Genomic DNA, 17279 nt, shown 5'->3' on the forward strand with positions numbered 1-17279 from the left:
GACATAAACAAGTCTAAATCAAAATAGGCACAAGACGATGAGAACAATATTCTGACAAACTACAGCTGTGCAGTTCGCGTGTGTGTGTGTGTGTCACTGGAATAATTATCACAGTTTTCAGTGTTTAATTATAACCAATATGCAAATTTAACGCTATATATTAAACCTAAAAGTTACACTTTGTTTTGTAGAATTAATACATTCGGTCTACATTCAGAATTAATTTTAAAAGACCTTTTTACTTGATTATTTCGTCACTTAAAGACAGAATAAGTAAAAATTTAGATTTCAATTCATTCATTTGGCACTTTTCTCTAAGGTGACATACAAATACGATATAATCCAAGCAACAGATTATTGAAATCATTGTCTTGTCTTTATCACATTTATCTGTTTATCGATTCATTATAATTCGTCACTGAAAAAGTCGACACACTCCAGACTCGATGAGATAAACCCTCCATTTCTGAACTGAACAGCACAGCCGTCGCATCGAACAGACACAAGTCATTTCTGGTAGAAAACATAAGAAAGAAACAAAACACCACAGTACATAATAAAGTGTGTTTGATGGACAACAGAAAACATCATGATTTTTTCCTGTTTTGAAGCAGAACCATCAGGCAGCGTCGTTTTAATCATTAATATTAATGCACAAAAAGAAAAGTCTCAAACCAAAGTGTATTTTGCATCGAGGGCGTTTTACACACATCTGTAAAAGTTGTTGTCGGCGGCTTGGGTTCGTTGTTCGTCGTGGGCGGCGGCGTTGCCCTCCCAGGTTGGTCTACACGTTGATGGCGTGAGCGTGCTTCTTGCACAGAGGTTTGTCTTTCTTTGAGTAGAAAGGCTGGCCCTCAAGGTTCACGTGGCAAACCTGCGGTTAAAGTGAATATGGCAGTGGTTAGAGATCGCTGAGGATCTGCTGCTGTTCTGGACGGTTAATAATGTCCCTGGATCAATCACACCAAATCAGTGGTAGATGTGCTGTGTCTCAATCCGATGTACTTCCATACTTACACAGAGCTTAAGTGCGTTCACAATGTTAATTATGGCAAAATTCAGTGCACTGTGAGTCACAGAGTGTGAGTGTACGCAGCGGAAGGTGAGGGACCACCGGCGACTGAGGAAGCTGCTGGAGCTGAAGTGTTTACGGTGAATACAGTAATATACAAATGCAAGTTGTACTTCCATCCATCCATCTTCTTATCCCTTAATCAGGGTCACGGCGGCTGGAGCCAACAAATCTCAGCTGACATTGGGTGTGAGGCGGGGTACACCCTGGACCGATGAGCACCAATGGACCTGCATGTGTTTGGACTGTGCCGCCTGAGTTGTACATATATTTTATATTTATATTTTAGTGGTTAAAAGTTGGCGTAACGCTCCACCGGGTTGCAATTTGGCGAAGAAGAAGAAGCAGCCTTTTCTTGTAAGTTCACAACGGCTGACTCGAATTGAATTAGCACACTATGCCAGGAAGAACATAGTGCACACAGTGCAGAGTAATAGAGTAATAATGGACATATCTGAATTGAGACACAGCTATAGTGACTGGTTCTGGTTTTGGTTCTGGTTCTTACCGCACAGACGAAGCAGGTGTCGTGCCAGGTGTGACCCAGAGCCTCAATGAACTTATCACCAGCTTCAACAGGGAAGTCACAGCCATGACACTTAGTGCTGAAGAGTGAGATGTAATCTGACAGAGAGACAGAGAGAGACACACTTTGAGCTCAGCCTTACAGTTTATAACCCGACCTCTGACCTCTGTAACGCTCTGTAAAAAAACAAAACGTCTGCATACCTTTCTCGCAGTACGGCTCTCCGTCTTCCATGTGGAAGAGGCTGTTTCCAAAGGCTTTGCCACAGGCGGCGCACACGAAGCAGGTGGTGTGCCACGTCTGCCGCAGAGCGTGCATCACTTCCTGCAACACACAGCACGACGCAACGAGTCAGACCGAGGAGGGTGTGTGCGTTAAATCATGCAAACTTATTTAAATCCTAAAGGGAAGTTTAAAGGGGCATTCAAGTGCTTCGTTATCATACAGACAGGTGTATAGGTGGACAGGTAGACAGGTAGAGCGACTCACCCCCATGATCTTAGTGTTGCAGCGGGCACAGGTCGGAGCGAAGAACTCCTCGTAGCAGTTCTCACAGTAGACGTTGTTCTGTTCCTCCACGAAGCTGACGTCAGCCAGAGACATGTGGCAGTAGTGACAGTTAAACTCCTCGGGGTGCCAGGACCGACCGAGAGCCACCAGGAAGGGACCCCTAGAAATAAGAACAACGTGATCAGGAGACACGAGAGTACAAGAGTCATAAAAACATGAGATGGAAGAGATTTAAAATCACCAAGAGGAATGAAGAAAGTTCATTTAATAAGCGATTCAGTTGATAGTGATCAGCTTTAAGAGTTACAGCAGCACAAACCCTTCAGGAGGTGAACTGAGTCAGTAAATAAATTCAATTATCAACATTATATCACGCATTTATTAACGTGACGTCACATCCTGATAGGAACGTCCACATGGAGGACAAAACAAAGCCAGCCAAGTTAGTGAGCGATTACCGACACAGACTAAGTTTGTTTAGCCAAAATGCCGGACGGTTCATGTCCGATTGGACGCACTAACTGACAAGGAGACAAGTCTGGGTTGAACTTGTGCTGGACCCACTGCAAATGACATTGTGTCTGAGTGCACCGTAATGTTTCTACAGATTCCAAAATCAACATCTGAAAAAGAAAAACCCGGAGAGAAGAAGATTGTGGATTTGTGTAAAGAATTTTTTGTCCTTCACCTCCCAAACAGCTTCATTATTGACCCACCCAGACCAGAAATACATGCAACTATCTGTGCTTTTGTACGCTTTCATCCTGGCAACAGTGTAAGGGGAGGACATGTCCACAAGATATATGCAGACATCGCCAAAGTGGCAGGCAGTGAATAAAGTAGTGCACCTTGTGTTGTATTTTGGTCACAAGTGGCCAAAACCTACAGCACAGTCGTACTAGTTTATTCATGTATGTTTGTTTTTCTTTTCAAGAGGTGATCTAAAATGTATCAATTACCTGATGATGCTGTTGCAGGCCCCACACAGAGGCGTACGGCTGCTGGCGGCGAACCTCTCCGCCCTTTGGGCCACGCCCCTCGCCACAGGAGCAAATGGGGCGGGGCTTGGAGTGATGGGAGCGGGGCTGGGAGCTGCGGGTGCGGGTGCACCGGGGGAGGAGTTGGGGATGTATGCGGGTGGAGGAGGGGCAGCCTGGGGCAGTGGCTGCACCTTCATGGTGGTGGTGGTCATCTTACTGGGGTCGAACTTGTCGGCGAAGTTGGTGTCGGACACCCAGGGGGGTCTGTTAGAGGAGGCAGGAGCAGCTGGGGCCGGGGCAGCGGCTGGAGGCCGGGGCTGAGGTGGCATTGGAGCATGAGCAGGAGCTGGACCTGGAGCTGGAGGAGAGGATAACAGAAAGCTTCCAGTGGATCAGGAGGTAAAATCACTTCTTGTATGACAGGATGTCAGTTTGCAGATGTTCTCACCTGGCTGGGAGGGGTAGATGCAGGCGGTGCTGACCACCTTTGGCGGGGCGGCGCCAAGAGGGATCTGAATGGAGCTCTGCTGCGAGGGAGGTTGCTGGTACTGCTGAGGTGGAGGTTGCTGGTACTGTTGAGGTGGAGGTTGTTGGTACTGCTGCGGGGGAGGTTGCTGGTACTGCTGAGGGGGAGGTTGTTGGTACTGCTGCGGGGGAGGTTGCTGGTACTGCTGTGGGGGAGGCTGGTATTGCTGCGGCATTGGCTGGTAGTGTTGTGGAGGCAGGGCTTGTGGAGCCTGATACGGGCTGGAGAGGGATAAAAAAACTTTGATTCATCTCTGATTCCAAGCTGCATGCAGTGTTTCTGTACTGAGAATCTGTTACAACAATGAAAACATGAAGTGGTCCATGACAAACACATCCTCTCTGCCGCAGTCAGACTGACTGGAAATCTTCAGAGACTTTCATATGTGAAAATTGTTATTCTTTGCAGTTGTTTTACACCACAAAGAGAAACAAAACAACCAGAGAGATGCAAAACAACTACAACGAGACTGAAAGCGACTACAAAGAGAGGCAAAACAACCAGAGAGAGTCAAAACAACTATAAAGAGAGACAAAATGACTACAAAGAGATTGAAAGCGACTACAAAGAGAGGCAAAACTACTACAAAGAGACACAAAACAACCAGAGGGAGTCAAAACAACTACAAAGAGACTGAAAGCGACTACAAAGAGAGGCAAAACAACTACAAAGAGACTGAAAGCGACTACAAAGAGAGGCAAAACAACCAAAGAGAGTCAAAACAACTACAAAGAAACTGAAAGCGACTACAAAGAGAGGCAAAATAACTACAAAGAGACACAAAACAAACAGAGAGACTCAAAACGACTACAAAGAGACTAGAAATTACTACCAAAAGAGACAAAATGATTACAAAGAGACAAAAAAGGACAAGAGAAACTCAAAACGACTACAAATAGAGACAAGAGAGGATAAAGAGAACAAAAAATAAAACAACGACACAGAGACTCAGAACAACAACAAAGAGTCAAAACGACTGCAAAAAGAACAAAAAGCTAAATGAGGACAGTCTTTCAGTCTTTGAATCTTGCTCCTATGTAGATGTCCAATTTCTTATACTCTGTCCATCTCACCTACAGTTAACTGAACATTTTGTTCAAATCACTCAAAGTCTAAACAGAACGTTTCTTTGACTGTTTCAACATTTAATGCCAAACGTCTAAAATACTCACCTGGCTTTCCTCCCTTTGTCAACAACTGATTTGTTGATTTGCAGGTTGAGAGTTGTCGAGGTTACATATAAATGTATATGTATGTTTCTGTAGTATTTCAGTATGTAACAGGTCCTAATGCTGGAATATATGCTGTCACCTTTATGTCAACAAACTTTCAAGTCTCATTATTTGACCTGCAAAATCATCAAATCAGAGTTTACATAATAAATAAATACATACACAGGATACTTAAAAGTTAGTGTTGAAAGAAAGCAGACCAGTGTTAACCAGCCTGACAACCAGCCTGTAAAGAAAATAGATAAGATGTACATGTGATGGCTGCACTTTGATTCTTTAGAGCCAGTTAGAAGAGATTCAGCCTTTGAATGGAAGTTGTTATGTCTTGTTATTCAACAGTTAAATGGCCCTAAACTGCCGTGTTTTTTATTTTTTTTAAAACAAAGGCCTCAGTATGCTTCCATGAAGTCTAACACCACCTGAATCAGGTCGGACAGTCTTAAGCGAAACAGCGTCTTCCAGGATGTACAACATCAAGCACATTCGTACGATTTATCACATCGAGACTACAGAGTTGTTGGAGAGAGACGAGGGAGGCGGTGGGACGACGGCACTTTAGACTTCATCTGAAGCATACTGAGGCCTTACGTCCACTCCACTCGTGGTACTGCGAGGAGTTTTAGAAGAAGCCTCTGTTTAATGGCAGGTGGTGTGTTACGTAGCGTAGAAAAGAAGAGGCAGCGTGAAGCGGACTAAACGCTGGCAGCATGTGGATCCAGGCGCTGCAGGCGTCGGTACCTGGAGACTGCAGCTTTGTGCTGGAAGCTGTAGCCAGCGGCAGACTGTCGCTTCAGGCTGCAGACGTAGAGACAACAACAGCAGAGGTCACCATGACGATCTGCATCCGTATCTGCAGGCTGGTCGAACCTACTGCTGGTGATGCTTCAGATGGTTTCCACATTTACTTATAGTGTTTGTTATGTTTTATTACACATCATTTAATCCTTCTCCAGCATGTTTGCATCCAACAACCTCTGATAACAGCACATAGACACGGTTAGAGACTAGCTGGAGACCAAAACAGAGAGACTATTGGACTTTGATGCCCCAGGTGGACACAAATATGACGAAATCATGTTGCTCTGTCTACCAGGCGTGGAAGTAGGTGCCTGTTTGCTAACATGATGTTCCTTCTGTCACCACGAAATCACAATTAAAGCCAAGAATTGTCCTAAAATGTATGTCAATGAACCAAACCAGCAGACATGTTGGAGTCCCAGATGTTTCCAGAAATAAAAACATTAAAGCATCATTGACCTCCACTGTGAACAAAACATGTGAAGTTTTATTTTCAATATTTCAGGTCACCATGAAACAAACAAACAGCTGAACAAAGAGAAATGTTCAAACAAGCTTCAGCAAAGCTTTAAATAATACATGAAGTATCAACAAATCTCATGTTCGGATCCAAACAGGCTTTCATACACACATAATACTTGTTAGTTAGTCGACTTTAAAGGATCACACACAGAAAACAGTTTAGTTTGAGCTGAGATCCACATCTGTTTGGTTACCTGTGAGGTGCGGGGTCAGATGAAGCAGGGGCGTGGTCCAGCGGCTGAGCGGTGGCGGTAGCAGGCGGAGCAGCGGGAGCGGAGCCAGCAGAAGCTGGAGCATGCTCAGTAGGGCTATAGCACAGGAAGGGTTAGGAGCAACAGTGAGAGTGAGAGAGAGAGAGACAAAGGCGCTCTGGGCTGGAAAATATTCAGTATGTACATTTATATATGAACACATGCAGTCCTTACCTGTCTGCATGCACACATACATAAAACATAAATACTGTACAGACACGGATCAGATTAGTTAAAGCTCGGAAAAAGAAAAGATTGTTATTGTTTTCATGCACAAATCAAAATGCTCGATATTGCTCAGGTTTTATTTTCTTCTTGTTATTAACACCTGAAGGTTATTTACCTTGCAAGAGAAGGTCGCAACTGCAATGATTTAATATACAAGACTGCCTTTTTTTACTTATGTTGTAATATCGAGAAAATAATGTTTCGTTATCGTAAGATCTCGAGAAAATTATCTCTTGACATAATGACATAAATAACTTAAAATTCCAAGAAAACAAATGAAATTAACTCGACCATGACTATGACTGGTTTAGGCTTCCATAGGGCGTCTCTTTTCGGGGGAGAAAATACTCTTAGAGCTCCGTAACAAACAAAAATTTGTTGATTATTTGGAGATTTTTACACCCTGGAGGAAACTGAGAAAGAAAATAAGGGATGAAGCTGCCGGACAAGAGTAAATGTGGGACTGACTTTTAGTGGTTGGTGAGAGCTTGGTGAAATAAAAGGCTGTAAGACAGACGCCGAGCTGGGCTGACTGCTGCTGGACTAGTCAGTGATATCAGCTGGTAAGTAATGTATTCAGAACAAATACTCAAGTACAGCTGAACATATTTACCACAGCGGGATTACACTCTGCCTGAAACTAGAAGCAACAAATGACAAAAACACAGATTTCTCCGTCACGCTGCTTTGTGCTTTATCTTTCTGTTTGAGTCACATCTCAGCTGCTTCCTTCAGGATGACTTAGAGACAAAAAGGAAAACCCACAGTCTCTTTTATTGGCGGATAAAAGCTCGACCTCTGCTCCTATTGATTCACGGTGAGTCACTGCACGCCGTATACAGACTGAGGGGAGGCTATCTGGTTGTATTTCAGTCCAAACAGGCGGTGGATGGGGGAGGCAGCAGGGATCAATTGTGCATAATGGAGGGATGATTAAATAAGTGCACGGAGCAGAGAAAGCTCCATCCATCAGTGTTGAGACGGGCAGGATGGAGGAGGGGCGGAGGAGGTTAAAAGGTTTGTTCCTCCTCTCAGACAGACCTCCACACTCTGAGATACAGACGATGTGCTGGAGAAACACTTTAACAACAACGGCAGCAGCTGAAAACAAAGAAAACAAACCGAGAGCAACAGGAGACGAGAGAGATGATGAAATGAAAATGCTCCTCAGAGCATCAAGCTGATCACTTCAGTTCATAAAAACATTCGCTGATGATGAATCTCCATTAAATCGCTGAGAATGTGACTTTTTGAAGAGCACTCTGGTACATTAGGTGATTAAACCTGCCGCTTTACAATATATATAATACGTCCAGCATTGAGAATGTTACTGTAGTAAAAGTATGTTAGTATAATCTGTAAAAATGCACAAAGAGGCGACAAAAACATATTTTTTTTCATTCGGTTTTGGGTGAAATTTCTGTATTTATCTGACTGATTTTGTGTCCATAATGTTTCATTTTCAGCTTTTTGACGACGACTTTTCTAATCCAAGAAGGTTTTTAGAGTTTATTTAACTTAACTTAAATAGCATAAAATGTAAATACTCGTACCTCAAAAGTTTGTTTAGTTTGACAGTTTAGGACATTTTTAAAGAAGAAACATGAAAATTGTTTTGTTGTACTTTGCAGAGACAAAAACTTCAATATTTATGTCATTCTGTTATTTGATGAGTTTATTTGTACTAATAATTAAAATGAAAACATTTCAGTCATCCTCGTCAGTCCTGCTGCTCCCCCTGCTGCTGAAAACAGCTCTTTACTCTTATAATAAATGAATGAATGATAAAGATGTTAGTGTTGCTTGTTTTGATCCTGAGCTGCATTTTAGTTTATTATTATTATCCATCCATTTGTTAACACTTATCCGGGGTCGGGTTGAGGTGGCAGCAGGTTTAGCACGACCTTCCAGACGTCCCTCTACCCGACACATTCCAGCTCCTCCTGGAGGATCCTGAGGACTTCCCAGGTCAGATGGGCTATTTAGTCCCTCCAGCAGGTTCTGGATCTCCCCTGGGGTCTCCTAACAATTTTACGTGCCCGGGATGCTGTTGCTCCTTTGACGGGAAGGAGCAGCGGTTCTACTCTGAGCTCCCTCTGGATATCCGAGCTCTTTATCCTATCTCTAAACCTAATAAACCTGATAAAGTTATTGATCTACATCCTTTTGTACAGTATTCCAGTAAATGTACTCAGTTACTTTGCACTGCTGCTTTATCTCAGACGAAGGATGTCGGGCTGAGTTTACCTGTGAGCGAGATGAACTCTGTCAGGTGAGCTTACAGGTGAACGTTTACAGACGGGGCAGTGAGAACAGGTGAGGGGCGGGGCGGTGTGTTCAGGGGGGGCGGGGCAGTGTACAGGTGAGGAGCCAGGGGGAGGGTCAGCAGCTGTCTTAACAGAGCTCTGCTGCCTACCTGCTCCTCCTCAGTGCCTCCTCCTTCTCCTCGTCCTCTCCTGGTACTGAGACAAAAATCAGACGAGACGAGACGTAAGTTTGAGACAGCATCCTCCAGATTTCTAGCACATCCTCAGCTATCATTGATGAGAATTTGGAAACTTACAGGACTCGGTTCCGGTCATGTGGGCCAGGACCCGGAAGGTCTTGGACTGCATGCTGGCGCTGCGGCGGCCCCACTCGTACATGTCCGGGTCCTTCTCTGCACTCTGGACGGCCTGATAGACCGGGGAGGCGCTGTCCACAAGACGTTCTTTAACTGGGAGAGTACTGCAAACCCCCACCGAAACCAAACCAGGTCAACACCGAGACACTGAAGCCAGAGCTTTAGGGAGTGGACTTGAAAGTGTTTTTTGGTAGGAGAGGGTTATGTTTGGGTCTCTGTGCTGTCTTTTGACTAAAACCTAGAGTACTACAATGTTTTTTATGATTTCCAAAAAGCAATTTGATCCCACAGGAAGCAACAATGAGCTGGTTTTGATTTTGATTCTGCATGAAGGAAGCACTAAAAAGAAGCTCAGCAGAGATGAGAATAAGTTAAATGATGTAAAACTTTCAGCATCGACGTGAGAAACACAGTTTCAAAGTGTTAGACGTGACACAGAATGAACAGATATAAACCACCAACAGAAGGAGGAAAGGGCTCGGGAACATTCAGTTTTCCATCACAACCAGTAAAACCGGTTTAAAATTGAAGATTTTGGTTTTGTTTCTCATACCGTGTACGGCTGGATGGTTCTCTTCAGGCATTTTAATTAAAGTGGGTTTATTGAAAACAGAGCATGAAGAATGGGCGTGCGGATGTTTGGAGCAATATCTTTTTTTTTTCCTCTCAGGAGAGGAAAACACAAGCGATTCGTCATGCACACACATGCAGCAGCAGCAGCAGCACAACATCCGTCAAAGCAAATTTTTTCAGCACGATGGAAAACTGTTTAAGAGTGTAAGAGGAGCATGGTCGACTGTGACACCACAAATCCAACAGCGTTTGCATCAAATGACGAATAAGACGTTCGAGTTTGTGTAACACATCAGCATTGATCCACTCACTCCGCACAAGTTACGAGTCACTAAACATTTAATCTGAATTTCTTTTTACTCTGCACATCATGTAACGTTCCCGCCCCTTTTTGGGGGCCTTGCTCCAATCACAGTCGAGCAAGAATCTGTCAACTTCCGTGCTAACCTGCATGTTGAAAATACAACCAAATTGTGAAAGCGACACATACAGTATATCAAAAAATCTTAAAGGTCCAGTGTGTTGGATTTAGTTGCATCTAATGGTGTAAGTAACACGTAACAAAAGTAAAAAGATTCTTATTTTCAGGTGATTATGCATGCATGAAAACATAGTTATGAATATTATATCCCACGTCTGCCTTAGTCTGTAAATAAAGGCCCCAAATCTGACACACTGCACCTTTAAGTTGCGACTATGTCACTTTTATCTTTTAACCTTAATCTGTCATATTTGGTTGTATTTTTTCAACGATGACGAGCTCCTCAGAGCATCAAGCTGATCACTTCAGTTCATGAAAACAGATGAATCTCCATTAAATCACTGAAAAATGTGACTTTTTGAAGAGCACTCTGGTACATTAGGTGATTCAACCTGCTGCTTTACAATATATATAATACATCCAGCATTGAGAATATTACTGTAGTAAAAGTATGTTAGTATAATCTGTAAAAATGCACAAAGAGGCGACAAAAACACATTTTTTTTCATTCTGGTTTTGGGTGAAATTTGCTCTACCCCTAACACGTAGCATGTCTGAGTACAGGAAAGGAGGAAGTTGCCTGTGATTGGAGAGCAGAACAAAAAGGGGATGGGGGTTTAGGTCAGGGTGAGACGTGTGAGTTGAGTTGGAATCTGGAAGTAAGAAGAAATGTCCGTGTATTACAGAGTATTCTCTGCAGCAGCGATGCCTGAGGTTAAACTCTGTCACTATCACAACAACAATCGCCACATGAACACGGACACTGCTGCAACACTACCAACTTTAAACCTTCCCATAAAGAGCCGGACACAACACACTCATATCAACCAACGACACTGCAGCAGCTTCTATCCGTCGACTTCTTTCTAAACTTCAGAAATAACCAAACCAGTCAGAACTAAAGAGAGCTGACCTTAAAGAAAAGAAGAAGTGAGAACATAAAGGAGGAGGAGGAGGAGGAGGAGTAGTATTAATAAGTATAACATGGAAGGAGGAATATAAGAGGAGGAAGAGGAGGAAACACAAGAGAGGATTGAAGGTGCTCTTACCCGGCGTCGTGCCCTTTCCCCTGCGTCTGTCCTGCGATGGCGTCCATGATGGCGTCCTGCGAGTACATGCTGATGGGCGTGTTGTACTGGGCGTGGATGATGGTGGCCTTGCCACCGGGGCCCGTCACCTCTATGGGCTTATGGGAGGAGAGGGCGTTGTCCAGAGTGCAGGGGTTGAAGCCGGCGCTGTTGGCGGGGAGTGCGACGTAGTGGAGGAAGAGGAGGAGGAGGAGGACGGGTGTGGTGACAGAGAGGAAAGACAAGGAAGGCCAAGTGGAGATATGGAGAGAGCGGATCGTTGGAGGAAAGAAGGGAAGTATGTGAGGGCGGGGAACTTTAAGATGGGTGATGGGTTTGTGTTACAAAGAAGAGGCCAGTCAAGCTCACAGCAAACGACTGTTTATAGACTTCACACTTCATTTCCATGCAACCATAAACTTTGAACAGAACAGCTCACAGAGCATCGCGGGGACACCGAAACTCCTCCAACAGCCAAACTAACATGGCTTAATATGCATAATATAAGAGACAAAGAAGCTGCATGTTACTGACTGTGAGAAATATTCACATTCGTAAGCAGCAGTTGGTCTATTGGAAGAGTCTGAGTCATTGTATGCTGTCTGCAGCAGGCTGTAGCCGAGTCACAGCGAAGCTCTCGACTCAGGTTGCAGTCGATTTACACAGCAGATGTGACAAAAAACCAACGCCAGCTCACACAGCTCGTTCCAAATGTTTTACTTCCTCGGATTTCGTTTTAAACCCACGTCTTCTTCTTCTGTTACTTCCAACAGCTTCACCACATCTTTTCTTTTTGTGGTTCACAGACGGCGTACAGGTTCGTACAGCCACAGAAACAAGACGAAAAATCTTCAGGAAAACACACCAGAACTTAAACATCTTATCTGATGCGGCATCGAGCAAACCCGTCAACGATGACCTTTTACTCAAATGCCAAGAGATGTAACATAGATGATTGTATCAGAGCAGAAACACAGCCAGAGATTCATCGGTTTATATTTAGCATTTTGTTTCTGTCGTCATGAAATATTAGTCTGCGGATGCATGCAGAGCAAAGCAACACACCGCAAACACCAGCGCTGCTGCTTCTTTCAGCTGGAAGCTCCTCGACAGCTTTTCAGTCTGAAACAACCACAGCAAACCACACGGATGCACATTCACACACAATTAGCTACAGAGACCAAAACTGTTTTTTGTACCAGGCTGTAAACATGTTTATTTCTGCTGTGAAGTTGGACATTTAAACATGGGCACTTATGGAGACTGATTCACTTCTGGAGCCAGCCTCAAGTGGACGTTCAATAAAACTCTTTGCCTCTTTAGCAGGCTTTTATTCTGAAACATCACCTGCAAATTTACGGATATTTCTGAGTTCAGGGGGAAATACACCGGATCTGTTTATAGGACGAGACAGGAAGAGGGCGGCGGTCCTCGTGAGCCAATCAAGTGTCTGTGTGTGTGTGGAAACATGGTCTTAATTTGTAGAAACATAAACAGAAGCTGTTTCACTATTTCCGTCATGGTTTTATTTGCTTCTGGTAATTTTACCCACTTCTCTATTATTGGACAAAGACGATTAAAAAAAGACTTCAATCCCGACGACACCCACAGTACCAAACCATGCCTTACAAGGACCAAACAACAGAGCGAGCACACATCCAGGACAAGATGCATTCAGCGGGAGAGGATACTAACTTTGGAGCAGCTGGGGGGAAAACCTTGTTTGATCAACAGCGAGGAGACGAAAATAGAGAGAAGAAAGAGAAGAAAGTCAGAAAAAAAAACATTCACAGTTTGTTTTTAATATCACGGACAGTGAGGTCCTTCAGCTGAAGAGAACAGTCATAACGTCAAGAGGCTACAGAGAGGGGAAGAAATAAAGGTCAGAGGTCAGAGATGAACCTGGGTTAAGATCCAATATCCTCCCACAAACCCCCCCCCCGAGGCGACAGAGCTGTCTTAATCAAGAGTCTGCAGACTATTAGAGAGTCCGCTTGGGGTCGTAGCGAGGTTCATATTGCATCAACAAAAAGAGCCGGGAAGTTTTAGCCCCTATTTATTCCCATCGTGGTCCAGCGTAGACTTCACATGATGATGGTGAACACCAAACAATCTCAGCTGTTTGTTGGGGGCTGAATGACTTCGCTTATTTCTTGGCCATGGACCAGCGACTTTACAGTGTTGGTAGCAATATATATATTATATTATATATGCTTAAACTTAAACTATAGTCCTGCAGTGTTAATATTCACAGGAAAGACAAGGACAGCTATAGAGGGTCCAGAAGGTTCCCTGACCTTTACCAGCAGCCAAAGAAACCAACAGGTGTTTGGCCTCTTTAGTGACACAGTAACTGAATCACACTGTGAAATGAGAAAACACACAGGCATGCTGGTAAGGAGGTGTGTGTGTGGCTCCTGGTGTGTGTGTGTGTAACTATGATTATCATAATCATAATCAGGTTATGAATAGTTATGGTAACAGTCACATACTTCCCTCTCCAGTGACAGCTAAAGGGCTAAAGTGGAAGTGTGTATTTTGATCTGTCAGTGTGTGTGTGTGTGTGTGTGTGTGTGTGTGTGTGTGTGTGACTCACTCCTCATTAACAGCCACAACAAGAAGAAGCACTCAGATGTTTCACTTAGAGCTTCACTGTGTAACTTTTCTCTCATAAACTAACAGATGTTAACTCCTGTTGATCCACACTGACCTGTGATCAGCTGAACGGTGTCTCTGTCATTCGTACGTCTGTTCTCACACTATGTAACTTTGGGCTCCGGGTCGGGAGAAGTACGTAACACTTTACGGCACTGAGTCACACAGCACCAACTATTTCACTGATTCTGGTGAAACTGGATCATATTTTATGGAGGAGATGTTTTCTGGTTTTCCCTCTGATGTCCTCCGGCTGCTCCGCCTCAACTCTCTGTGATTTACAGAGTTCATGATGGACAGTGAAGTAAACTGTAGCTGCTGTTAGCTCAGTTTGTTAGCCGGGCTGTGAGCTCAGAGCACCGGGGGGAGTGTTAGTGTTTGTTCCACGGGTATTTTGAACCAGAAGAAGAAGAAGAAGAAGAGGTTTTCAGGCCTTTTATTCATTGCTTGGTGAAGACAGACGCCGAGCTGGACTGACTGAGCTGCTGAGAAACTTCAACTCTTTAATCGACACCAATTTATGATTCATCGGATATTTGTTATTATTTATTTGTGAGACACTGAATGTTCTGATGAGCCAAACTTTCCTCCTTCTTTTTGTTGTTAAAGTCAAAGTTCAGAGGTCGGACAACATGGCGGGATAAAAGTTCTAAATGGAAGAGGTGGAGCTGTTTCTACGTCAGCAGTACTGTTAAACAAAGCCAAACCCGTCTGATCAGAACAGCTCCCGCCATGCTGCGCCTCGCCTCTTTATCTCTACGTACCCCGCAGGCAGACCCGCCTGAATGGCCGCCATCTCCCTCAGAGTTTCCTCTGAGTAAAGGCCGAGCGGTGAGTTATACTGCTTCTTCTTAGCGGGGCTGACCTCCGCTCCCCCACCTCCGGGAGAGTTTGCCTCTACAGGCCTGGAAGAGGCCGACAGGCGGCCGTTGACCTGCACTGACTGAGGCTTCAGGTGGGGTGAGAAGACGGGACAAGGAGGGAGCAGAAAATGTTGGGTGACAACTTTAAATATATGATCAATATGTTTTATAGTTCTGCTGTTATATACTATAATATATATAGGAGCCTGAAAAATATCCATATTTCTTTTCAGGGATTAAAGTTCAAGTCAATCATGTTTTCATCAAACCTCAGTGCATGATTCGTTTTGTTTTTCTTCCTGTGGCCAGCAGGAGGCGCCACCTCATTACGTTGAACCAGTGTGACTGAAACATCTGCCCTTTGCAGTGTGTGTGTGTGTGTGTGTGTGTCCAGCATTTTGTTTATCTGCTGTTCTTTGGCAGAGCAGAGCGCTTTCACACTCAGTCTGAACTGTCCAGATTTTGACGCACGAGGAAATAAACGTTGCTGTTTGTGGATTTAAGAAGCACAGCAGCCTGGATGCTTCGGAAACAAACAAAATATAAACTGACATAAAAGATCTGCTGCAGTTAAAAGACACTGAGGATGAAATAGAAACAAAAAGATATGACATGAAAGTGTTTTCACTTTGCTTTACTGCTTATCTTTTTGTTTTTTTGACCCTCAGAGGACGCTGGTCAATAACTGTCAGTTTCAGCAGGCCTCTGTGGAGAGAGAAAAATGCATTATGGGTTAAATTACCTGTTGGTGAGGGATCAAGGGGATAGTGCCAGGCTCGATTCTTGTCGGTATCGGAATGGGACGTTTGTTCCTGCGGGAAGAGAAACAGATGTGATGATCTGCACGCGTGACACGTTAAGAAAGGGCTGTTAATGATCTATGAATATGATTAATAGGACGAGGAGTACGTTCAGAAAGGAATCAGGCGCTGCTGCGAATTGTCACAGGGTTGTGTGGCGATGTTTGGTGGGTGGTGCCGAACGTAACCGCTCAGGAAATAACTTTTTATTTCTCTGATTAACCGGCTTTATCGAAGGCGATAAACCCATGCCTTTGTCTCTTGACCACTGCTCGCTCTTTTTCTCTGAAACCATCAGGACACAAACCAGATTAAACTTCTTCGTGTCACTATTTACCAGCCTAAATTTCGAGATTCCAGACTCAGATTTAGAAGCTGGTTCATGAAATAAACAAAAGCCAGAAAACAAACAGGTAGATTATCAGAGTTTAGTCCATGAATCCACCTGGATTGTCTCAGTTTCAGAGACATTTCAAGGACTACATCCACTGAAATAAACAGGACTGTAACAAGAAATGTTTTTATGTCCCCTCCTAACCACACTCAATCAAACTAAATCTAACTGTACAGGCACGATTCTGTTCCAAATTTTACAGCTATCAAATTGATTTCATGCTGTAATTCAGGATAAAAACAATCGTCTTTGCCAAGAAATGATCCATGATGAGACAGGTTACGTGCACAAAATTCTTCAGTATGTGGGTCAGGGCGACCTGTTCAGTTATGAACAGAAGGACAAACAAACTGTGTCAACATCTGACAGTGCTGCTTCCTGAAGAAAATATGTAGCCTGATAATAAACTTAAAACGTCACTATTCAGTCTGAAATCTGCTGCAAATCAAAATCAGCTTCAGTACTGCATGAGTCAATAAAATCTAAAAGTACATTAACATTATAAAAGAATATGTTTTTAAAATAATAAGAGCTGCATGAAAAATGTCTTGTTTCTTTGTCTTTGTCTTTTCTTATATTTGATTATAAACCTCAGTAGCTGTGAAGTGAATCCAACACGGGAAGTGCCAAAAACTGCAGTTCCTCAAATGTCCAATGTAGTTTTCTGCCTGAGAGAGTTGAAGCTGAGCAGCCAGAGGACATCAGAAGGAAAAGCAGCAAATATATTCTGTATAAAATCTGATCCAGTTTCACCAAAATCACTGAATAAAGTGATAGATGACTGTAGCAGCCCTCACAATCACTCAGACAAGAAGCACTCCGCTCCGGCGGCGGCAGAAGAGAGAAAGCGTTTCATTGGATGTAAAATTAGTACGGATTAGTACTGCAAGATGAGTCATCAACAACTTCAGAAATGACAAACTTTAAAATACCACGAAGAAAACTGTCACAAACACGAGGAGAAGAACCCAAATGCAGACGACAGAGGCAGAACCGGAGCTGAACAGTGATTTAATAAACAAAGGCTTGACGAGGCAGTGAACGACCAACACCAGAGAGCGGTCCGAGGAAGGCAAGCAAAGTCCAAAAACCCCAAAGCACATGCAAGGTCCGAGAAAACAAAGCAGAAGTAAAAAAAAACAGACGGGACACAGGTAAAACGAATCAAACTGGAACAG

At 43.7% G+C, this 17279-nt stretch overlaps 1 protein-coding gene across 7 annotated transcripts in view; it reads right to left on the reverse strand.

The window, feature by feature from the left end:
- Positions 1-710: 710 nt before the first annotated feature.
- Positions 711-17279, reverse strand: part of LOC104934249 (LIM domain-binding protein 3) — a 39739-nt gene continuing 23170 nt past the window's right edge. The window contains exons 5-16 of one of the 7 annotated variants that reach the window (XM_027275878.1): positions 15647-15719; positions 11372-11580; positions 9209-9372; positions 9062-9107; positions 6361-6474; positions 5585-5641; positions 3537-3835; positions 3068-3446; positions 2088-2268; positions 1802-1922; positions 1581-1696; positions 711-874 (exon numbers count right to left, since the gene is read on the reverse strand). In XM_027275878.1, the coding sequence (XP_027131679.1) occupies positions 785-874; positions 1581-1696; positions 1802-1922; positions 2088-2268; positions 3068-3446; positions 3537-3835; positions 5585-5641; positions 6361-6474; positions 9062-9107; positions 9209-9372; positions 11372-11580; positions 15647-15719 (1849 nt within the window). In that variant the 3' untranslated portion in view covers positions 711-784. Of the gene's footprint in view, positions 875-1580; positions 1697-1801; positions 1923-2087; positions 2269-3067; positions 3447-3536; positions 3836-5584; positions 5642-6360; positions 6475-9061; positions 9108-9208; positions 9373-11371; positions 11581-13084; positions 13108-14808; positions 14994-15646; positions 15720-17279 lie in introns of all 7 variants that reach the window. The other 6 variants (XM_027275877.1, XM_019262790.2, XM_019262787.2 and 3 more) reach the window with 6 other exon arrangements.

The sequence above is a fragment of the Larimichthys crocea genome, unplaced genomic scaffold (assembly GCF_000972845.2).
Source record: "Larimichthys crocea isolate SSNF unplaced genomic scaffold, L_crocea_2.0 scaffold239, whole genome shotgun sequence".
Classification (NCBI taxonomy): domain Eukaryota; kingdom Metazoa; phylum Chordata; class Actinopteri; family Sciaenidae; genus Larimichthys; species Larimichthys crocea.